The 24,142-nt window shown below is 45.0% G+C and overlaps 1 protein-coding gene across 1 annotated transcript; it reads right to left on the bottom strand.

The window, feature by feature from the left end:
- Nucleotides 1-937: 937 nt before the first annotated feature.
- Nucleotides 938-21,482, bottom strand: LOC115394582 (noelin-3-like). Its single transcript, XM_030099928.1, has 6 exons — nucleotides 21,300-21,482; nucleotides 4,924-5,067; nucleotides 4,345-4,500; nucleotides 3,630-3,849; nucleotides 2,342-2,448; nucleotides 938-2,129 (listed from the first exon to the last, which is right to left on the bottom strand). Exons 1-6 carry the CDS (start codon nucleotides 21,417-21,419, stop codon nucleotides 1,452-1,454), a joined length of 1,425 nt encoding a protein of 474 aa, XP_029955788.1. The 5' UTR covers nucleotides 21,420-21,482; the 3' UTR covers nucleotides 938-1,451.
- Between the last annotated feature and the right edge of the window lie 2,660 nt (nucleotides 21,483-24,142).

Here is a 24,142-nt window from a genome sequence, read left to right as displayed (position 1 = left end):
CTGCCACAGCTCCACACAGACTCCACCAGGTAAAAGAAACTTACATTTTACTTGAGCGCAACTAAAAGAGCGAGGAAGAAGTTCCCCAAGGCCTGCAGGGGCCGCTGTTTCGCATGAAATGTGCAAACTCCTTGAAGGTGCTGTAGGCAGGATTCCGCGATTTGACCCATCTAAGATGGCGATTTGCAACCCAGCACAGCCAATCCTGTCCTGTTTTCTCTGACATTAAGCCTTTACGCAAGTTAAGCCCCTCCCACAAGAACGTGCGACGAACGCCCCTCGACCAATCACGGTTAGAGCCTCAGGGGCTCTTCTGATTGGTCAAAGATACCTGGAGCTGTCAAGATTCCTTTTCAGCTCAGAACAGAGACAGATGGAAACGCTGCGCCCTCGCGGTAGTGCAATTATGCTACACTCCTAAAGGATTATTAATGGATACTCTAACATTTAATCCAAAGAAAACACAGAAAAATTAGCATTGACTAGCAAAATCCTGCCTACAGCACCTTTAATGCACCTTTAGAAGCTAAATAGTCCTAAATAACAAGTGTGCATCATTTGACTTCCAAGTAACTGCTGTAAAAAGTAAAGTTGTTCGCTCTCATTATCAAACAGCCAACCCAACATATGTGAATGCACATCTGCTCCAAGCAAACCACAAACTCATTTTATGCGCAGGTGGCGGCTTATGTGTCTTTTTTTTTTTTTTTTAAGTATTCAAAAATGCTGGAATAGCCAGAAGTTTTTCACAGGATTCCAGATCAGTTTAGCAACACACACTGGATTCCTCACCATTAAAACAGGCTGAAATCTGCATGCTGATCCATTTTTCATTTTACCAGTCAAGACCATTTTCATGAAATGTACAATATTTATTTTTAATGAAATTGCACATAATCTCTCATAGTTTTGTTTTATAAAAAATACAAATGTTCTTTTTCCACAGAGACGGATGTCATGGCAAAATCTTACAGAGTTGTCCTCAAAAGAAGGGCCACTATATTTTATAACCACTTAGCTTATGGTAGCAAATATGCAGTAGTTTAAATACCTTTAAATACACATTGAAATCGACAATGAAAGCAAACACTGTGAGTAGGCAACAGAAACACAGCGGTACAAGGTCACAGCGAGTCACTGCAGACAAAATGTCAACATTCATGCAAAAGCTGTCAGGAGTCTTCAGCCGGCAGATCCAACAATTAGCAAGTAAGGCAGACCTGTCCGATCAGCAGCAATGGGAAATCGTTAAAAAAAAAAAAAAAAAAATTAAATAAATAAAGTAGTGAGTCATTGGTCTCCATGCTCGAGTTCGCCGAGAATCCATTAGAAAAGTTCAAGTAATGACGAGTCAGGATCACAGCAGTCCCTATCTGCTGAAACAAAGAGTGGTTCAATCCGTACGTCGTCGCGTCACAGCCATGGTGCTTCAGTTTGAAAAACAATCACGTTTAGGAGTCGTCGTCGGTTTTTATGACGTGGAACAGGGTGACGTTGAATATCACCTGGTGTCCGTTATTCCAGGCGTACAGCGCTCTCTCCCGAGCGTTGTAGTCGAGCATGGAGATGTGAAAGTACTGATTGTGGAACGGGATGTCTATGTACTCATAGCTGGACGTCTTGGTGGAGTAGGCGTAGTAAACCTTGGCCCCTGACAGGTGGGAGTTGGTGATGTAGAGCGTGCCGCAGATCATGAAGGACTCGCCGGCGTTCCTTTTGGAGTACTCGGTGGTCCAGGTCTTCAGGACCTGCAGCGTGTCGGGGTCGATCTGGGAGATGACCACGTTCCCGGCGTTCTGGTTGGTGGCGTAGACCACCCACATCCCCAGCTCGTCGGCCATGACGTCGATGTCCGAGTACCCGCCCCACGTGTACGGGTACATGTTGTGGAAGCCGGCGAACTCCAGCGCCCTCTGGGCCAGCACGCTGCCCGTCTCGAAGCTGTACTTGACGATGATGTTGCTCTGGTACTTGTTGTAGTACAGCGACCCGTTGTACACGATGTGGTTGGTTCCCTCCCACTTGAACGGCAGGCTGTAGGTTCGCGACACCACCCCCGCCACAAATTCATCCATCGACTTGTACTCGCGCACAATCTTGCTGTTGGTGTAACTGTCCATGTACCACACCTGGATTTAGAAAGGACGAGAACAATCAGAATGAGATCAACTGGACAACTTTGCTTTTTCCTGTCATAATGATTAAAAAACTCAAAACTGACTGCATGAAAGTCAGCGCTTTCTACAGCAGCTGTGATATTCTGAGCTCTCCCAGAGCACAACACAGATATTATACACACAGCGCAGGGCTTGGAAGGCAGCCGCCCGCTCTCATAACTCACCCTGTTGTTTCTGGTAGATGCGAGAGGATCAGTCATCCATGCCCCAAACCGGGTTCCAGATGTCTTTATTGTCACAGGTCCAGTGATTTTCATTAATTTCCCACACGCTGTTAATAAAGAAATGCAGCGATAAGATGTGCTGTGGTGGTTTTTGTCTCTAACTAGATTTCTCAAGCCAATTTCATGCCTGTGCCACCAGAGAGTGTGCCCTCTGTGCATACTAAGATAGCACTGGCAGCGGGGCTCCTGCTTTATTTAACTTTGAGCATAACGTTGCATCTGCCGCCTGTAGCTAAAGGCAACTCCACTTCCTCATGGCTCCAACATCTTATCTTTTTTGAAGCGCTTGACGGCAAACCGGTGCACAATATTCCGTCTGGGTCATCGAGTGCTTTGCTAAACGGTAACATTTGCAGTATTAGCATAGCGCGGTTCGTCGAAACCATTAGTCTTATTCATTATATCAGTATGTTTGGTTTTTCACATTTCGCTCGCCAGCTTGTAATTAATATCTTAGCGACTTCCCTGGAGAGCCGGTTCTCTGAGAGAAGATGCGAAGGCCACAAGCAGCTTCCTTTTCTGCCCATTAGGAGGCAATTAGGTACGGCATCTTACTCTCAGCTCCCATCTTTCGCCACTCTGAGAGCATTTCACTGTAGAAGGCAGTTCATACCTCAAACAGTCCTAAAGAACAGACACACACATTTGCTTCTTTTCTCGCTTTGTGAAAACACACGCCATTAGCCATGTTTTTTTTTTTTTTACAAGGAAACAAATGCTGGTGTGGGATGTAATGGCCAACAGCAGAGAAAGAAAACCATTAGAGCTACAAAACACAAAGATACAAGAGTAACCTGAGAGGCTTTTTGGAATGAACCAAGTCAGGGCTTTTTTTTTTTGGATAACACACAAACACTTCGCCCTACTAGAAAGACTGTCAACACACAAAATATACCTTGTACTTCCATTTCCCTCCATGCTTATTTATTTTTTATTTATTTATTTTTTGCTGTACACCGTGAGGACTAAAAAAATAGCGGTTACTATGACGACAATACGTCCCTGGCCGTTTCTATCCTCATGAAAATACCATTATTTTACCATTTCCACGACTGTCACTTATGCACTTGTCCCACTGCCAGTGCTATCTCCGATAAGACTGCAGGAAAAAACCTCAACAAATGTAGTTTCCACATCATATTGGTTTATTCAGAGATAACGTTGAATTTAATTCTGACTTATCACACCCGGCTTCCCCCCCCCCCCCCCGGCGGCTTACATTACTCACTTAGCTTGCCCATGCAGCTGCGGAGCCTGTTGTCCAGACGCAGGACCCGCTGGTACAGCTCGTCGTAGTCGTAGGCCCCGAGCTCCTCCTGGATGCCCGTCAGCACCGCCGACAGGTTCCTGATCTCCTCCTTGAACTGGGAGATGAGCGCCGCGTCCATCTTGTACTGCTCCAGCACGGGGATCAGCGGCTTCAGCTCGTCCATCTTGTCCTTAAGCTCCTGCAGAGGTGACAGCCGCGGAGGTGAACGAACGCAGATAGGTGTGACGGCCGGGAAAAGGTCTGGCAGACAGCGGAATATCTGCTATCACAGAGCAGCTGTGTGCTTGCAGGGACTGGACAACTGAAAAAAAAAAAGTCATGAAGTGTACATGACTTCAGAGCCCTTTGGTGATTATTTAACATGACAGAGCAGCCTGATCCCTGCTTTGTGTTTCTCTCGTGCGAAATTGAAATTCTGCTGTTTCTGCCGAGCTCCATGCGATTATTTTTCCAACTCATCCGGAGTCTAGCAAGTTTCTCCGCCGGAGATCGAGGCGCTCCCACACCAGCTGTCCGGTGAAATCCACACCGGGCAGCCGGAGCAGCGAAACAACCTCAAAACATGTTAGCGTGTTTCCATCTTTGGATTTGTCAAGTAAAAGTCTCGTCCCGCAAAAAAAAAAACAACAAGGCTGCGCTGAATTCCACAGAGCTACAGAGTGCTGTCGAACACCTGGAAATTTCTGGCCATGACGGATTTCCTGTCGTCTTCAATCTGCCTGAACTTGGTCCTCAGGCCCTTCATCTGGTTCTCCATCTTCATGACGTACTGGAAATCCCTCTGAGTTCGCAGGTTCAGCACCTCGATGGACTGGGACATGTTCTGCACCTGGAATAAAACGAGCTGAGATGAGTAATCAGCTGCAGATTCGTCTCCCGGCGTCACGCCGGGGTTTGTTCTTCAGGTGAACAGACCATGCCTTTCCTTCTTGCTTTCAGTAAAATTAATTGAAAGGCACTTTAATGAGTCTTCCTTTGTGAACCTTTGTGTGTGGTTTTGTAACAGGGTATTGTTGAAAAAGAAAGAAATGTGTCCGAGCTCTGCAGCAGTGTGCCTCTTTTAAAAAGCACATGGTGAAACGTCTGGCATTAGGCTGGGAGTTACAGCCCTCAAAAGAAAATCAAAGCTCCAACATGTGTTCCTTCATCATTTTCCTTCTGTACAGAGCGGAGTGTGTGTGTGTGTGTGTGTGTGTGTGTGTGTGCAGGTGTGCTCCGCGGTGGTAAACACTCCCTCCACACATGTGCTCACCTTCTCCAGGAGCTGGCGGAGCTGCCTGCTCTTGGCGTCTCTGGAGCACAGGCTCTGCTCCGGCGCCACCACCGTGCAGATACAGCGGCCGTCGGCATCCTGGGCCGAGCTGTACACCTGCCAGCCCTCCTTCGGGCCGATCGTCTGCAGACACACACACACACACACACACACACACACACACACACACACACACACACACACACACACACACACACACACACACACGGAATCATCAAGGTTAAATCGATAAACACATGTTGCAGTGGTCCTTCATGTCGTGTTTGTGATTATGAGGAATAACACTCAGGCAGTAAGACGCCGTCAAAACATAAAGAATGTTTCCAGTTCTTGCCTTAAAGGAAACCGGAGTCACTTTTCGTTGAAACGTGTTTTGCTCATTATACACAATTATTGGGAATTAACTTGATGGGCAATAATCGATGATTATCAAAGATATTTATTAATAATTAAAAATAATGGGATCGGATATACATAAGTTAACCAGCTGTTGAAAAGGAAATGACAAACAATAAACTGATATCAGCCTCATAGAATACACTAAAATATCATTCTGGATTTTGAATTAATAATGAAATTATCAACAATTACCAGAGTTAATAGTAAAGGCTGGAGAAATTCAAAATTCTTGACACAGAACAGGACAAATTTTCTTTCATATTTATGAAAAACTTCATAACTGAACAGGTGTGATTTCAAAAATTGTTATTTATTCACAACAGAAAGGAATATGAAACATGTTTAATTTCTTGGTGGAAACGGGAGAGTCGTGGATATATGGTTGAGTTCATACAATCTGGAACTGAAGCAGAGTTCCTGGTCTAATCTCACAGTGGCTGATCGGACTGTTGCTGCTGTAAGATCCATCATGAAGCCTTGATCTCACCTGGAAGATCAAATGAGCTCCTCGATGAAACTGGAAATGAGGAACCGTTACACAATCACATACATTAAATGACTCAACAACTTCTCCTCCTCCTCCTTCTCTTATCTCCATCGTACAAACTTCCTTCTCTGCTAAATTCGCTTATTAATTATACTTATTAATCTGCGGCTTTATCCAGCCTTTATCTCGCAGCACATGACCCAGTATGACGAAGACGGATCGATGCAGTGAACCCAAAGTGTAGCCCCAGTTAGTCTTCTAATTATCATGTCAAAGTTTCAGCAACGAAAATGAAATTCTTCCATAGTCTTTGTTGAGTGGCTTGTTTTCTTATACACGTTTTGTTTTAGTTAAACACAGGAAAAAAAATGTGTTTTTCACAATGAGGAAAAAAATAAAGGAAAAGTCCTTCAACTGAGTACAAACTTCCTTGAACTGATTGTGAAATGTTGAATACTGAAATTTTTGGCACGTGGTTCCATCCACTCCACTTTAAAACAACAGGAGGCTTTCAGACTTTAACCGTTTGATGAGTGAAGCCGTTCAGTCTGTTTTTGTCTCCCACACTCATCCTCATTCTCAAATCTCACCCCAAACCAGCGAAAGACTGGAGTTCTCTCACTTCAAGGTTGTATTAATTCCCAACTTAATCACAGCGATTCTCTCTGACATGAATTTACAAAGAGGGACTGTTCAGAGGTGACTGAAAGTGTAGTGTTGTCTATTCATTCTCATACAGCTTAGAAACCAAAAAAATCTGAATTCAAACTTTGATTTCTGTCAGTAATTAATGAAAAGTGTCTCCCTGTGTCTCCATTGAGTGGACAGAATGTGTCTCCTGCAGTCAGTCAGGAATTAGAACAGACAGACAGTAAATCTGTGGAAGCTACTGGAAAAAACGACACATATACGGATTTATTTGTCCTTCAATTAACCCAGTGTTTGGTAGTATATTTGAATGAAAAACAACAAAATTTGATATCTGAGATGCGTGAAGCCCCACACTTTAAAATGACCCCCATTAGTGACCAGTGGAAAACTGTGGTTTTCAAAGTGCGGGGCGAGGCCCCACTGGGGGCTGATAAAGGGGATTCTTTCAACATCCCTTTTTTCTGCATCATTTCTTAGAAACAATTTTTAAAATTTTTCAAAATGAACATTTTAAGGACGATATTGTAAGTGTGATACAGACAAACGTTGATAATAACAGCTGTGACCGCTGCAGACCAAACATACAGATCATTTCAACTGAAACGCAAAGCTTCTCTTCTGCTGGTGATGCTTTTATTTCCTGAACAGGAATGTCTTAAAATATGAAAAACAGGACGTCCGCTAAAGCACGCACAGCCTGTAAAAAACAGTAATGTAACAATGGCTGATAATATAATAAGTTTGAACTCTGATTGTAGTAAAACCCAAGCATAACAACTTTAGCTTTTACTGTTTTTAGCGTCATTGTAATAACTGCAGCATATAGTGTAACAACAGATAAATGGAGCTTAATTTTTTGGATATAAATGATTTTTTTGGTAGTATTTTTGCAGTTTGATGAATTACAAAAGGTACAATGCAGTAAACAAAAATGAAAACATTTCAGGTGCTATGCTACTATTTTGCATGCTTAATTACATTCATAATGGCCCAAATTACTACATTATTGTCTCAAACTTAAGATACATAGCAATATTTTGAAATGGAAATAGAGATTAAACACAGGAAATCCAGTAACATAGCATGTTATGATAGAGAAGTATTTTTCACTGAGCGAAGGTCAAAGTCAGTTGACTGAAAAAGAAAAAAAGAAAAAACACGCCTCCGACAGTCAGGCGCCTGCTATGCAACAAATGATTTGACCGCAGTCGGCGGCACTCTGTGGCTCGGTGAGCCGCTCGCCGGTCTGATGTCCAGAAAAGAGCCAGCAGAGTCCAGTTCTTAGAGCCCCGGCAGCACAGCTTCCAAAGCATGAAAAATTAATCAGTGTGAGCAGAAACACACACATCTGTCTGCCGCTGTAGACACACACATGAATCCTCGTCCTGAGCCATCACATTGATTTTGTTTTTCAACTGCAGGGAAAGAAAAAAAAACAATCCAAACTGGACATAAGCTGAACTCTTTAACCTTTCGGTGTCTCTCCTGAATCTGCTGTTCTGCAGCAGAAGCTGAATGTTCCAGATGGAAACACTCACCGTTCATGAAAGGCGTTCTGCTGTCTTTTGGAGGACTGCACGAGCCGAAGCCACACAAACCATCTCCTTTGTGTTCTTCTGTTATGTTTCACGATCAAAGTTTGGTTGTGAAGTGTAAAAAAAGCCTTCTGTTCAGAGCGCTGAGAAAGTCTGTTTATACGGCGGAACTTTCTTTCTGGTACAAAGGACGGGCTGTGGAGCCGCCTCTTATTCGGCGTGAAGTTTGTTGAACAGAGTGAAGCACAAGAGGGACTCTGACTGTGGAAGTCTCTCACCACGAGCAAAGCAGTTGGCAGACCTGCGGAGTTCCACTGCGAACCCAGGCTGGCTTTAACACAACCTGTTCGCCCACAAAGAACTTTCACTGGAAACCACGTTTCTGCCGGCTGCCGCATACATTTCCAGCTTCAGAGAACGGCTTTCCACCTCACACACACACAGAGATCCAGAAGCAAATAAAACATGCTTCGCTTAAGCAGAGACGCTGCATTTTAGCAGTCTCAGTTGTATTTTTCAGTATTTTTAACATAATTTTAACATTTTAGCTGTTTTTCAGCAGCTTTGCTTGTGTTTCCCCCCATTTCCTTTTAGAAATTCTCATTAATTCAGGGTTTTATGAGTCATTTTTTCTTTAGTTTCATATTTCTCCCCCATTTCACTTGTTGTTTTATTGGAGTATCCTGTGTGGACGGGGGTGGTGGGCGGTTATGGTTTGTGAAACAGCTCGGATCCATGTGGCTCCACCGAACCCTGCAACTCAAACTCTTCACTTCTCTGCTTAAGTTTTATTTCCTCCTCTAACTTCGCTCACAAAGATCCACAATGAGTGAAGAGAAAATATCACCTTTGCATCCAGTTTGTCCGAATCAAGTGTTTTCCACACACAGCAACTTGTTGCGTGTGAAAATTATTGTTGAGAAACTTTAAGAACTGAAGACGTGAACTTTGTGCAACTTGAAGTCGAAGTCAGACGCTCAATTATTCATGGGACCTGAGGCCGTGCGCTCCCTCGCAACAGAGATATTTAGCTGACTCTTCAGTCAAACAAACGCAGGCAAACAAGCCTGAAGATGCTTTTGTGTTGATATAAATATTTATGCAGCGGTAAAGCGTCTCATCCACTGTAATCCTGGCGACAAACCCTGAGAGGGGGAGGCGAAAAAGTTAAAGAGGTGAAAAAAGCAAACAGTTCAGTGTAAGATGGTTACTGAGTGACTGAGTGTATTGATTAAAGAACGTCTCTAATACTGAGAGGTTTTTTTTTTTTTTCCACACTGATGGGAGAAACATGGCGTGTCGCAGATGAAACGGTGTTGGTGATAAAAGAAAGACTAATTTCTCTGTGTTCTCTCCGTCCCCGAGTACATGAGATGGAAGACGATCAGACTCCAAGGCCACAATGGTTTCGCAGAGCCGCACGCCAAAGCCCGGCCATTAATCATCCTCACAAAACAGCATCCAGCAGCTGAAAGCTCTCCCCTGTCGCCCTGCACACACACACACACACACACATGAGTGGCCACGTACAGCATGCGCTGCACACACACACACACACACACATCCATGTTGCGTCTGTTGCGCTCGTTCTTGATCTCCCAGTCTTCCTCTGCCAGGGTTTGACTCATGGCTTTTTGAAGACTGATATACAGCAGTCATCAATATTTCACAGACAGAGTTGCCAGCAGATACTGTTTCCTGCCAGGATTCAGTATATTTACAGTCAAAATGGGAAAACAAGGCCAACGTATACCATCTGCCAGCGGCTCGGCACAAAGGGGACGAAGACAAAGCGCGCTCAACTATTTATAGCAATCTGAGGCCGTCTGTGCCGGGATCGACGCGTCTTATCCAGTGATTAAACATCACTTTAGAACCATTAAATCACATATAGCCTTATTGAGTTACCTCTCGACATGTGGTTTGTGTTGGAAGCGGCGTGGCAAGGTCAGCAGATTTACAATAATGTCTTTTCTATAGAGTCCCTCTCCGGGCCTGATTACAAAACTGTCGTAAACATGAGTAACGGTTCGGCCAAATGCGCAATAAAGCGGAGATTTGCAGTGTTCAGTTAAATGCAGTTTAAACAATAAGCCCAGCAATAAAAACCAAATCCTATGAATTTTATAGTATCAGCTGAGAGTCTCCACCGAGCTGCCGACATGAGAAGCAGAGGAAACGATCTGAGCAGGACGCTTCCGAAATAAAGAGATTTTCCTCTCAATAAGAAAATCACACATCGAGAAGGATCGGCTTTCTACATTTCTACCTCTTTTACTTATTTTTCCTTTTATTATTATCACATTTCTTCATTAAGATTCATTAGATCATTTTCAAAATGTGAAATCTTCCCCAAACTTTTTTTTTTTTACGCCCACGATTCTCTGCTGGCGCCTATTTCCTTTTCATTCTCGCACTGCAGGGGACTCATTCAGAATCAAGCGGCCTCCTTCAAAATGACTTTGCTCCGATTTCTACAGACAATGCAATAATGCTCTCATGCAAACTCCTGCCAATAAAACGCAGTGTGAAAAAGCAATCTCACAAATTACAGGCTGCAAACATCTCCATAAAATTGCCTTTGAAGTTCTACAACTTTATCTTTAAAAACAAATATTTATTTGACAGGTCGGTTTTCTTTCGTTTTAAACACGGAGCCTGCTCATAAACACACTTATATATAATGTTTAAGTGATTTATTGGCCCTCAAGCATTTTATAGCTGAGAGAATAAATGCTGCTGCATTATATATTAATGCTGGATCTGCCACTGGGCCTCTGCAAATTAATAAGAAAAATCATAAAATGTATTCTAGATATAATAAAACGATCAACGCTGAGATTTGTTCCCATCATGTAACCAGTGATTTGCTCAAAGGCTGGTAATTCTAAAAGGTTTTAAAACACTACTTTTACATATTCTGTAAAAACGTGGCACAAATCGAAAACGATCTGATCAGACTTTCCGATCTTATTATTTCTGCCCAAGCAGAAAATCGACCAAACACAGATTTCCACACTTTGTGTGCAGAGTTCTGAACTCTCAGCACAGCGGATGGGTTGGATTTATCTAACATGCAGATTATTTACTGAATCCTATCTTGTTGAACTGCACACTGTGTCGTAGTGGTTTGCACTCTCGCCCCACAGCAGAAAGACTCCAGTTCGATTCTCGTCTTTATTTGAGGAGTGTGAATGTGTCTGGGTTCATTCTGTGTACAACCCACACACACTTTGTTTCTGTGTGTCTCCGCCTTACTTCCATGAAGAAATATTAATAAGTTGACGCCACGCGCAAATCACAACACACCAAAATTTGTATTTCTCAAAATCCAACAACTGCTTGAGCCGTTCGTCAAGCCCCATAATGAGCAAATAAACTGGATTTATTCATCCTGACGTTTTCAGCATTCTCTAATACTCAGTTTACTTTCTGCAGTCAGCTCCTGGGAGTAAATTCCTGTAATAGGAGAGAGAAAGTGACTGGCCTGGTCGAGCTGTATTTCTGTTTCCTGGAACTTGTGGCTGCTGGATTTCATTGAGTTTCATCATCAGACTCATTAGCGCCCTCATCAGGTCATAAATCCTCTCGTCATTTGTCACTAATGGAAGTCAGAGCAGCGTCTCAATCCAGCAGCACTCGTCTGTGTGTTGAATGTGTGTTTCCACAGGCCGTTAGCGCGCAGGAGACGCGCCGTACAGACGTAGATCTGATTGTCTTGATTATGAATCACTCAGTAAAAACACGAAAAGTCAACAGCGTAAACAACGACGGTAATGAACACCTCCCTGAGGAAAATATGATTCATCCTCCTCTCGGCAGACAGGTATCCCACCAATTATTCACCTAAGCGAATCTCCTCTCTCTTGTTATTCTGTCATCAGCGTTTACCCAGCCTTGGATCGCTCACACTCATCATCGGCCGCGTCCCCATCGACCTTTACGTCCGGCTGGGGTCACGGCGCAGGGGGCTGATGGGTAACAGACAGGTTAATGCCGGTAATTCGGTCAAGACTGACTTAGTAAACGATGTCTGGGGGCGTCAGCCACGCTCATTAGATCCGTATCGCTTCCTTTGTCCTCACCTGCGGCGGCGAATATTAGCTTCTGCGGCTTCACGGTTTGCTGCTTCATGCTCACCATCCCATCTCGATGATTCATCTTTTTAGTTTCCTTCATTCTGCATTCAGATCATTCTTTTGTGATTCAGATAAATCAATATATTGTTTTTACACATATATTAAACTTCGCTAAGTTTTTCCCTGACGGCCGGGAGATGTTTCTATTCAGTGTTAAGTAGATCGCTTTGAGTCAGTCGCCGGGATTCCCAGCAGGACGAGCGACTGCCTGCGCTCAGCGGATCTCCGCCCCGCCGCGCCGCTCCGGCTCCTGACATGATTTCTGTAGCCATTATCGTGATGGCTGATTCCATTTGCCGGGCCGCAGCGGCGTGAGACGGCGACGTGCGGATCTCCTCAGGTGAGGCGGAATATTAAGAGACTGTCGGAGGTCGGCGGAAGAAATCGATCCGTCATAAACAACGACGAAGAAGAGATGAATGCAAACCTAATTGCAGAAAGGTTAGGCTGACGTGTGAAAAGAAGTGCAGAGCAAGACGTTTGATCATTTTCAGAGAAAATAACAGCATTTCAGGCGGAACAAAAGGCTGGAGCAGAAAGAGGCTCCAACAAGAAAAATCAATTAGGTAAATTGGCAAAAGATCAGGAGCATGGCTTTATTGAAAAAAGCCTTTTAGAGAGATGAAGTCTCTCTGCAATAAGGTGGGCAGAAGAGGGTAAAAAAAAAAACCTGTGAACCTGATTTATTGTGGAACGTGTTGCACTCCATAACGGAGAGAGAATACGTATTTAAATGAGGGATTTCTCAGACATAATCTGATGCCTCGTAGTGTGAAAACGGCGCAGACTGCTGAGTCAGGCTGTTGGACCGGTGGCGGCTGGAAGCAGCTCTCACATTCGCAGGTAAGAATTGGTTTTGTGTCATTGAGAAAGTCTGGAAAAAAAAAAAACAAAACAAAAAAAACATCCTGTTAATACATTCAAAGACAAATGTATTTGGCAGCGATGCCAACAGAGCTGACGCTCGGATCACAATAACGCCGCCGCCCCGGACGCCACGATACAGCCCCAAACAGATGCTATCTCTCCCGCCATCGATCAACCTGTCCAAACAGAAAGCCACCCGGGGACGGAGGGCCGGCGGAGCGGGATGCGCATGACGGTACTGTAACTGATGGCCGCGCCGCCTAAACGAGTTAACATTTGGGCTCTAATGGCGGAGGGGAAGATGAACTCGCGCGTGCAGCCGGCTCCGAGACCAGACTGATGCAGACGTCTTCTAGGCGGCGGTGACAAACGGCGACGCCCACCAAAACACGAGAGCGACGGCAGTGAGCCCCAGACCGAAAAGGTTCCGGAAAGAAAGAGAGCAGAAGAGAGACGCGGCGCGGAGAGAGCCGTCTCTTCTGTGGTGAAAGGCATGCAGGGAGATTAATTTCCTCGAGGCGTGCCACCTTCCTGGCTCTTCTGACCCCGGTGAAGAGAAGATTGAATAGATAATTCCAGAGGCGCTCGGCACATTCTGCCCCTCTCCGAACGAGCGGCGGCGTCACGGAGTCCGCGGCCCGACGCTCCATCGAGTCGTCAGACGGAGCGGGACGGAGCGTCAGTCATGAGCGCCGCAGAGGGCGGTGAAGAAACAGAACCGTCAGACGTCGTGGATGGAGCGGAGCAGGAGGAAACCCCCGGGCCGCTGAATAAAGTCGTCTTGTTTCAGACGCAGAGACGAGCGGATCCAGGGTGTCGGCCGCCGTGATGGACGTCTCACTTCCTGTTGTCCCTGCCAGCAGAAGCACTTCGTCCCACTCAGCAGTCACGTCGGCGTAAACAAGTTACGCCCAGGCGTCACCAGATGCAGAATTCACGGCGGGGTTCCCTAAATATTTCAGAACATCTCCAAACCCTTTGAAATCACATTTCATTTCCCCCAACGTGCTGCTTGAGTCTTACATGTTGTTTCAAGTCTCGGACCTGTTCCAGATCAGGTTCTATGACTAGAAAGCGAACCTTGGTCCACTTTGGGGTCGTCATGCACCACCGTCTGCACAGCAAGTGAGAACTGGAAAATACTTTCTAAAAGTTCAGTTTCTTTTTGCAGCAGGTTGAAAAACAGGCTTCAGTCAACATTTATTCATGGCATCATCCTCACATCTCATCAGTAAGAAACTGCAGGTTTTCATTCCAAACACTGCTTCTCCAGATCCAGTCCTTCTTGGGGAAGTCCACTGTAGTAAGACCCCGTCTTTAATTGCCGCCCAAATCAAATGTGTGTCATCAGTGTGCACGTCTTGGCAGGTTGTGAGGACGGCGGTTTGGAAAGTGACAGCATGCTCATTAGTATTGCATAAGAGGGCTGAATCCGGGAAAAGGACATCGCTGCCAGAATAATGTCACAGGATCTGCAGATTCAGACGTGGTCACATTTCACAAAATGTTGCCACAAAGGTTGTTCACCTGATTATTTCTTGCTCTTTAGCGTAGTTTGAATTTTTCTCCATCTAATTATGCGTCGGTGTGACGGGAATCCGGCGCATTTTCAACAATCCTGATGTAAAAGCACGAGCGTGTGTGTGCGTGTGTGTGTGTGCGTGCGTGTGTGTGTGTACCACCTCTACATCGAGAGTTAAGCTCTTAAATACCAGCACATTAGTATGTTCGCTGCATTTCAGGAGGCTCTTTGAAGTTATATTGCAATTTATTTGCTTTAACTACTTTCCTTGAACTTACCTCTAACATTTGAGTTAATGATTTCCTGTTTCTTTGAATGCCTCTCAGCAACTTCCCCGGAATGCACCACACGTGTTGCTTCAAATGAAAACAGAATATAAGAGCGTGAACAGACAGCGCTGCACTTTACATAAGATATGCGGTGAAATAATTAGTCTGAGGAGTCTCTCAGGTTGTCTGAGGTTACCGCCAGTAAAGGCATTGTTTGCATTCCTCTGATGTAATAAAACTGCGAGCGGCGAACGTGTGAAAAGTGCTTATTCAATGATTGTGGAGGACTAACAGCACAGCTTCATGAGTACTATGGAACTAGTACGAGTTTGTTTTGCTCAGAAAGAGAACCGGAAGGGCTGCTTAACCAAGATGGAGAAGAGTGATTGTTCGTCAGGCTTGGAAACTTGAGGATTTCACCATATGTTGCCGCCGAGGCAGCGCTCAGCCGCGCGTGCAGCCAAAATAAACGGTTGAGCACATTTCAGATTCACATATTCTGACCGACGTGCAGCACAACTCCATGATCTCAATAATCCCTTTATCTGAGAGCAGAAAATAACCCCTGAATTAATATTATTGTATCTAGTTTTTCACACAAGTTGACACTGATTTATTTTGTGTAATGAATGAAAATGCCCTGATCTGCTGCTCCGCTCAGCACTCTACCATCACACTGACTGTCGTGGGACAGTGAAAAACTTCAGCCCGGATGTTGCAGAGTTGCTGGTTGTGTGTTTTTGGGCTGCAGTTTTCTCCTAAAGCAGACGTTTTAAACCTTCAATGTGTGTATTCACAGCTGCTGTAATGGACTAATACATCTCGCTGTTCTCGTCCATTACAAACAGTCAACATGTTTTCAGTGAGTGTCCGAGCACGCTTAAAGCTGCAGGTAATTCATGATCTGCTCCATCTGCCGGGAGAGCTCGCCTCTGCTCCAGCAAACTTCTCAGCATATAAAAACGTTACGTTCCATTGTGTCGCTGCATCTGCGCAACAGCGTCCCTTCCTCTCAAACTACTAACTATCATTGTAAGGATCAGACGTCTCATGCAGCTGAGCATCGCTCACCATTCTTTGTTTGGTCGAACAACATTTCAGCAACTACCGGTGTGATGAGCTCTCAAACCAACATGTCTGTGCCTTGACGTTGGGAATTAAAATCTACATAAATGTTCCCTTGAGGGCCTAAATACACACAGATGGATGCATGTGGAGCGATCTGGACGTCTTCTGAATTCATAATGTATGTAATTTGGTATGTTTCCAAGGGAGCTTTTGGATGTGGAGCACAGCGCTCGCCAACCTTTAATGTGCTATGAATTGGTTTTAAGCTACATATTTTTCCAGCGGATCGGCGGGACGGGGCATGAACGTATGAAAAAAAACAGCACTGACAGGAGTGAAGCTTTTTCAAAATAAAATTCAATGCAGACTAACGGAAACTGAAATGTACATTTAATTGGTGTTTGTAGAAAACAGAGTAATACCACTAATGGCCTGTGGGGGCATTTTTCTAAAGTACAAATCCTTTGCAAACAGCATGAAAAGAACAAAAAACAAAAACAATGTAACTTGGTAGATATTACAAATAATGATCCTTCCAGTACAGCTGGGAAACATGGCCCAAATTTCATCTTAAGATAGTTTTTCCCAAAATGAAGCTAAAGTTTCATTAAAGTTTTACTACAAATACAATTTTGGGTCAAAGTCCCTAAGCAAACTTCAACACGGGCTCCTTAATTAACCACCCGCTGCACAAAATAAACATGAATTCTCCAGAGAAATGGTGAAAAAAGTGGCACCATTAAAAAAAAAAAAAAGAAGAATCCATAAAAAAAGAGTTCACTGCCCTCTAGTGGACGTATCTATAACCACTGCGTAAGGGTCCGAGTTGGTGTTTTAGTGGTCTATCTTCACTGTAACTGGAATCAGTCTTGTATCAAACTTCCAAACTGTGTTTCTGTTCCTGAGCTGTAAATAGGCGTCTGTTTCCAACTCCTCAATAAGTTACGTTACATCTTACCTTCACTGGCGGGGCTTTACAGAGCCTCTAGTCACCGCCCCGGCTGCAGGAGTACAGTAGAAATGAACTGAGATCACAAATGTCGGCTGTACTTTCAGGCCCGGCTTTTCAGCTTCCATCCAGTGATACACATCTGATAGCGAGGCTGCTCGTGCTGTAATTATAGCAATCATAAGGGGAACGGAGACAGAGCCGTAACTATGCCCCTGGTAGTTTCAACATCATGTCTCCACTCCTGTAATTATGCCTGGATTTATTATTAACTGAGCTGCATTTACCCAGAGGACTGAAAAAAGAGCTTGTACAAGGAAAAGTCACTTTAAGAGTCATAATGAACGTACACAAAGTGACAGCAATATTGAACATTTTATAATTTGGCACATTAAAATTGCCTGTGTTGATTAATTTGTTTTGGAGTGCACAGTTCAGGAAAGAAAGGAAATTTGCTCAAACATAACCGATGTGTGTTTGTCACCGTCAGCGCGTCGACGCTGTCGCGCTAATAAATAAGATTAAAATCATTTGCACGACAAGAAAACATCATCACGACCTCACATGGGCCGAAACTTTCCAAGTCCGAGCAGCGAGAGGCTGATATCTTCCCCGCAGTCTGAACCCTTCACATCCATCATCGCTGCGCTCTCTCTGTTTCCAGACCATCAGCACTGACAACCCCCTCCCTGCTCCAGACGCCAACCACGCAGAGTCACAATTAACGACTCCTCTGACAGTCCTGTGGATAACAGTTCGCCGTGTTTGTCTTGACACGGAGTGAGAGGGCGTCGTCTTTCATTCGGGAAGTGGTTGTGGGAAATACGAAACCTGCGGCGTTTCCTTATCAATCGCTGAGTGGTGCTGGTCTGCTGTGTCGGTGTGTGTCCGGAGCAGGTCTCTCATTCTGGAGTGTGGTCTGATGCAAAACTGGAAAAGGATTTCAAACAAACCAGAAATGGCATCGCCTCCTGCCAGACCGTCTCCTCAGCTCCACAAAGCAGAAAACCACACTCAGAACTGTCCTCTCTGGTTTCTGTGTGATGAATGATCAGCAGCTTGTATTAAAAGCGGGATGTTGCACTTTCTCTGCAGGTTGTTCCCACAGCCAGCAGCCTCGATCACATTAAATCTCGTATTTTTGTCTGATTTATAACTTAAAATCTGACAACAGAACATCGGGCTGAGAGCAAAAACCTCTGCAAATGTGTGTCTCGCCGACTCACAATGGCTGACGGGACTGCTCACACAACCGGCTCGACTCACCGCTGCACTGAAGGACGCGATGTAAACAACGAGGAACAATCCAACTGCAATGATTTTACACTCAATATTCACTTCTCCATGACAGAAATACAGAAATAAGTAAACAAATCTGGACCCATGTTCTATTGAAAACCCAACAATAATTATCATCTGCATTGAATTTACTCCTAGTCATCACACATCTCTGGACTGTATTTGATGTATTTCATGCCGAGAGAGGATAATTGCTGTGACTGCTCTCTGTACAATAATTACCACCCATAGTTAATTTACTTTTGTGTAGTTTAAAGAGCAAAAACCGACAGAAGAAAGGGCTTCATGATGAATGTGCCTCTTCTGTAACCGTGTTCAAGGATAAGATGGGTTTTCTTTCACTAACGGGAAAACAACAAAACATACATGATGTGTCAGAGTGATATGCATGATGGTAAAGGGAACATAGAGTGGAGACATCGACTCGGCCCACAGGAAACTGCCATTACCCACCATACAGCAGGAGTTATCAAATAAAAGGCTTTGGCTTCAGACACACCTTCACAATCTGTATGGCTTCACTGTTCATTTGCTCGTGGTCACCACAGAGGGATTTGATGGAATGTAAAGCGAAGGGGGTTATCCAGCCTATCAGAGGGCGGGAAACGACTGGTCACAAAACTAGAGGCGCAAAGACAGAAACTTTCTTCTCACAAAGTGCACAAAGAGAAACCGTCGTGAGCCAGCTGAAGAAACGCCTCTCACCTCAGAGCAGCAGCGTCTCTGCCACAAGCTGAGCTTTTAATCACACGCCACACGAGCGTTTTCAGACCTTACAAAGCATCACATCAATGAATTCAGACAATCTCAGAGACACAAAGGAAAGCATGTGTGTGTTATCTGTGCATCTGTCCGATGCATTCATCGATCAGTTTCCACAAACGCGCACATTTTCAAACAAGCCAAGTCCGCAAGCCGGTTTAAACACGCGTGTATTGAATCTGGTTGATTTGATGGAATCAGTGTTCGTGATGGTCTGTCTCCCGCTGCGAGCTGGGATCCCCTGCAGCACGCCGCTCTCAGAGCTGTAGGAGACGGATGTCGAAACTTTTTGATGAATTAGCGGACAGACACAACCACTCCTGCATCAGACTCTTTAAGTTTCTCATTTCTTCTTCAAACGACGTGCCCTCCAGGTGCAGGAATAATGTGTAATCATAAAACGCAAATTCCAGTCATCATTTCGATCATGATGAGAGTAACAATGCCGTTAGCGGCAACTGTGTAATTACCCGGCTGGCGGAGACCTTAAGGGAAAACTGCGCTATGCAAATATTTCATTTTATCACAAAGGCCCTTCAAGGAACTGTTGTTTACACTGCAGAGGTGATTTGTGCAAACATGATCATGGAGCATCACAACAAAGGGAAATCAATACTGCTAACACTAGCTTTAGCCACTTTATCCACAACCCGGGCTGTAAAAGTTTATTTTAGAGCTGTTAAACCGAACCTGTGGAGGGAAAAACAAAAGCAAGCACCAACACATAAACTTAAATGTCAAGAGGGAGCGGCTGCCAGGCCTTAGTCACATGAATAAAGGTCTTTGAACGAGGTCTGACAGCCTGGGAGTGACAGCTTAATAATTCCCATCTTAGCGTAACACCATAAAAGGTTTGGCTTTCCAGATAATTTTTTAACACTGAAGTCGAACGGCCTTTGGGGCCAAACCATCAATTTGCATGCAGCTCTTGATCAAGCAGGAGATTCCTCCATGGCAGTGCAGAGGTGTGTTCAGTGATCTATCAAAAGCGGATAAAAGAGAAGGTGGAACCAGTGATAGTCGGAGGAGGAAATGCGTTATGCGAAACATTTAAATATTTCCGAGTGTTTGCGAGTTATGCAAGGACAAGGACCTCCCGCTGAGAATGCTACGACCTTTTTATTGCTGGTCAGACAATACGAGCGATCAACACCTCTTATTAATCAGTGCAACTAAAACTAGAGCTTGACAAAACGGATTATAATAACAACGCCAGTGTTCTTATTGATGCAGTAATTAGTAGATCAGCAAACTGATGAGGATCAATGACACCAACCCCGAGAAAACACAGCAGATGAATGGATGCACATCAGCGTCACAGCGGTCTGGGAAAAGGTTCTCAGAACAGTTCATGACTGGGTGAATGGTGAACGAGTGAGACTGCTGTCTCTGCCTCACTGCACAGCCACAGGGCGGGAGCAGTGAAGTTTCAGCACCAGAGCGGCGGACAGCTCCACAGACCCCCCAGCCTCCAGCATCCATTCATCCGTTCATCACACTGGACCTGTGACCAGCTCCCTTCCAGCTCATTCTTTCTTCCCTTCATCAGAATAACTGCTCGTGCACTTCTCTCTCTCTCTCTCTCTCTCTCTCTCTCTCTCTCTCTCTCTCTCTCTCAATAATTAGCTTCAGATTAAACACAGAGATAAAACACAGAGAGCACAGCAATAAATTCAGACGAAACAGAGGCAGTGCTTTTCAGGAGAAGGATGATTTCATGACCCGGGTATGAGAGAGTTATACATCTTTGGGGCTCAAGCATCACAATCTATTAGACGGAGGGAAAGAAGTCAATCCCTCATGATGAATGCTGGTGCTGGCTCATGTTCCTCTTCCCGCAAATGCATTATATTCAATTTGGCTAACAAACGACTGCACATCCACAAGTGGGCGAGATGAGGAACAACAAAAGGTGGATATTTTCTAAAGAAAAAGCAGTGTTCCGGATAGAAGAAAAATGTCTTTAATGCTGCTTGATGCAAGGAATTAAGACAAATTCCTTCTAAAACTGATACAGCGGTCATGTAGCGGAGAAACCTGCAGATTTCAGCCTTTCTCTGCTCGAAGTGACTTATTTCATCTGAAGAAGGAGGAAGAGATGTCGCCCGGATGCATTCTGAATTCTTAAAACGCAACCTGTAAATTAGGATTGTCTGGACCACGTCTGTGAAAAGCGGCAAGCACAGATACCCAAACTTTAAGTTCTACATGACACGCAGATGATTGCAAATGAAGAGTTATGGCGAGAAATCAAGTTTAAAATGTGCTAATAAATTTGCAGGACTTTAGAATGAAGTTTTGCGCCCAGGCTACCTCTACTGAGGGTTTTCTGGAGAAACTGCGCTCTGCATGCTGAGTGCGCAACAATTCTCGCTGTGCATCAAAACAAACACACAGAAACGGCTCACCATGGAGGGGTACAATCCGAAGACGGCGAGGGAGAGGACGGGGTACAGGACGCTGAACGGGAGCCGCATGCTGACGGGCTCCGGGCGGCCGCTTCTCTCCGGGCTGCAGTCCGTGAACATGGAGCCGCCGTCCGCGCGCTCACCTCCGCCGCGTCTGCTCGGTGCTGCGGGAGCGCGGACCGCGCGCACGGTCCCGCGGCATCACACCCCTCCGGTCCCCGCGGCTCCGACTGACGGACGGCTGCGCCCAGGAAGGAGGGAAGGAAGGAAGGAAGGAGGGACGGAGGAGAAAAGAAAGAAGAAAAAAAGTTTGGAGCGACGGAGAAAATACTGAAACGTCTGAGTCCTGCAGACTGCAGGGAGGAGGCAGCAGGGGTCACGTGACACCACTCCCATCTATCCATCTATCTATCTATCTATCTATCATTTTTAAAAACAAGATGGGTAAATGTTTAACTAAGTCATCCTTCTCCTGTGAAAATGTGTCACGCTTGTTGCATTATCATTAATGTGTTCAGTTCACACATGGTGTCATTTTCATGCATCCCACGCAGTAACGTGGCAAACAGAGGCAAAATAAGAATTGCAGGTTCCATTTATTAGTGCCAGTGAGAATAATATTGTGTTACCCGGGACCTGTGTGTGAGAGCGGACCTTGGGCCAGCACGGCCCCGGGGCCGGCCGTGCCGATGTTCAGCCCAGAAGCACAGCCTTGAGTGTGAGGTTGTGGATTTTCATCTCCAGGAAGGTGCTGCCACTGACACACACGGGTTTATTCACAGCTTCTGTCTCTGTGTATCAGTGCATCGCCGATGGTTCAAGTCCTTGAGGCACATACGTTTATCTCTACATCGTGATTCCCTGAGCAGCCAGTGGGGAAAAAGTGTCAGTATTTTAATTCTAACCTGCCAGAATCAGCTATTAATGTTAGATAAACCACAGCGAGAAGGTTGAGGGCTCAAACCTGGTCCTGCCCTTTCTCTGTTGTATTTGCATGTTCTTCCTGGGCGTTGTGAGTTTTCCTGACTGCAGTCTAAACATTTCAGTCTGTAGCTGTCTCTCTGGGTTTACCCTTTGATAAACGTGTCCATGTTGTAACCTGCAGCCCGAGTCACAAATCGTCCAGAAATCAAATATTAAAAATACGTTAATAATTCGCTCCATGTTGCTGGAGCCGCTTCTGTGCTCTTTGCATTGATTTAGAAAGTCTCTGAAGCTGTCGGAGAGCTGCACCTCTGTTCTGCCATTATAATAATTTATTTTTTCATTCTGTGTTTTGATGGAAAACGCTGTCCAGCATCTCAGTCCAATCTCCCTCCAGAGAAAAATGGCCTGAGACGTGATGTCTGAAAAGACCGGTGAATATGAGTTCTCTCATTTTACCACTCTCTCAAAAATAATCCCCATCTGGACAGAAATATTTTAACAACAGATCACGTTGAAGTGAGCCACCTCTTCTACCTTTTAAGGCTAAATGAGAAACCAGAGCATTGTCCCAAACGGAGCCTTTAATGGATTAAATTGTAGCTTTATTTCTATACATTCTGCCGTTTTCTGTTCTCGATCTTCATGCGTTGGATTACGCTCACTGTAAGCCCAAACAAGCCGGCTTATCGAACCTGCAAATTCTTTTGTTCTCCTTCAGTCCGACACCTTCGTTTGAGAAATTCCAGCCGGCTGGGCAGAGAACAACACAGATCGAAACATCGAGTCACACCGACGACTTTCAAAGGGGAAAGAGAAGAGGAATTCAAGAGATTACGCTCCAGGAGAAAAGAGACCAGACACTATTGTTCTCCTGATAATTCCATCCAAGAATTTCAGAGGCCTGAAACTCTCACACTGCTCTGTCATTCCAGCCTCACCTTTTCAAACGACGACGGGGTGATGTGTGTGAAACTCAAGGCGCCCATTCAATAGCATGGATTTAATGGACTGCGAAAATACGGCAGACCCTGGAGTGGAGCTGTGGTGCATTGTTCCTGAGCTGCGCACCTGTTGAATCAAAAATCAATCCAGGCGATGAAGTCTTTCTAACAAATGTATTGCAACTGTGTTAATGAAAAAAAGAATCCTCGAAAAAGCTTTCATCTATAAGAAATGACATCTCGTGTGGAGTGGACACCATTCCCTTTGAAGTATGATTGTCTTCTGATTCCTCCAGCAATTAAATTAATGAAAAAAAAGAATGATCCACTGAAACTTTTGCTCCTGCTTCAGTTTCCACAGCAGCATCAAGCTCCTCGAATCCCTCAGGTGGAGATGAACAGGTAGATCATCAGGTTGATAGTGTCACATGTTCCCGCTCATTTGACTGATGATGAGTTTGGAAGACGAGAAGAGAGACTGTCTGTCAGCTGTTCCCGTTCTTTAAGTTGACCATGATGTTATCGGAGCTTCGTCAGGTTTTCACTCTGGGCTGCAGCGTTTCTTTACAGGGATTGAGTCTCGGCGTGCAGCCAGTCCCAGCTGACTCCCACAGTCACAATCCCGCACACACATTCACACGCTCACCTGCTTTGGAACTGTGGGAACCAGAGTATTCCGAGAGAAAGGAAGAACATGCAAACTCCACACACAAAGGGCCAATCCCAGTTCTACCCCTTACCCCTCCCCCTCAGCCCTCCCACTATGATATGCGCGTTAGCGAGGCTTCAGGGCTATCCCATATTCTACTTTTTTAATAGGAGGAGGGGAGAGGGGGAGGGCTATTTCACCCCTTTCCGAGAAGTCTGCATTGATGCTCCCTATTCTCAATCGGAGTAGGCGGAGTTTCGCATTGGCCAGAAAAACAACAACATGGCGCCCACCGAGGAGTCGCACAAATGTAAGCTTGGTTTCTG

This window comes from Salarias fasciatus, chromosome 9 (assembly GCF_902148845.1).
Source record: "Salarias fasciatus chromosome 9, fSalaFa1.1, whole genome shotgun sequence".
Classification (NCBI taxonomy): Eukaryota; Metazoa; Chordata; class Actinopteri; order Blenniiformes; family Blenniidae; genus Salarias; species Salarias fasciatus.
The sequence above is the reverse complement of the archived record's forward strand: the minus strand, read 5'-3'. Positions and strand labels throughout refer to the sequence as shown.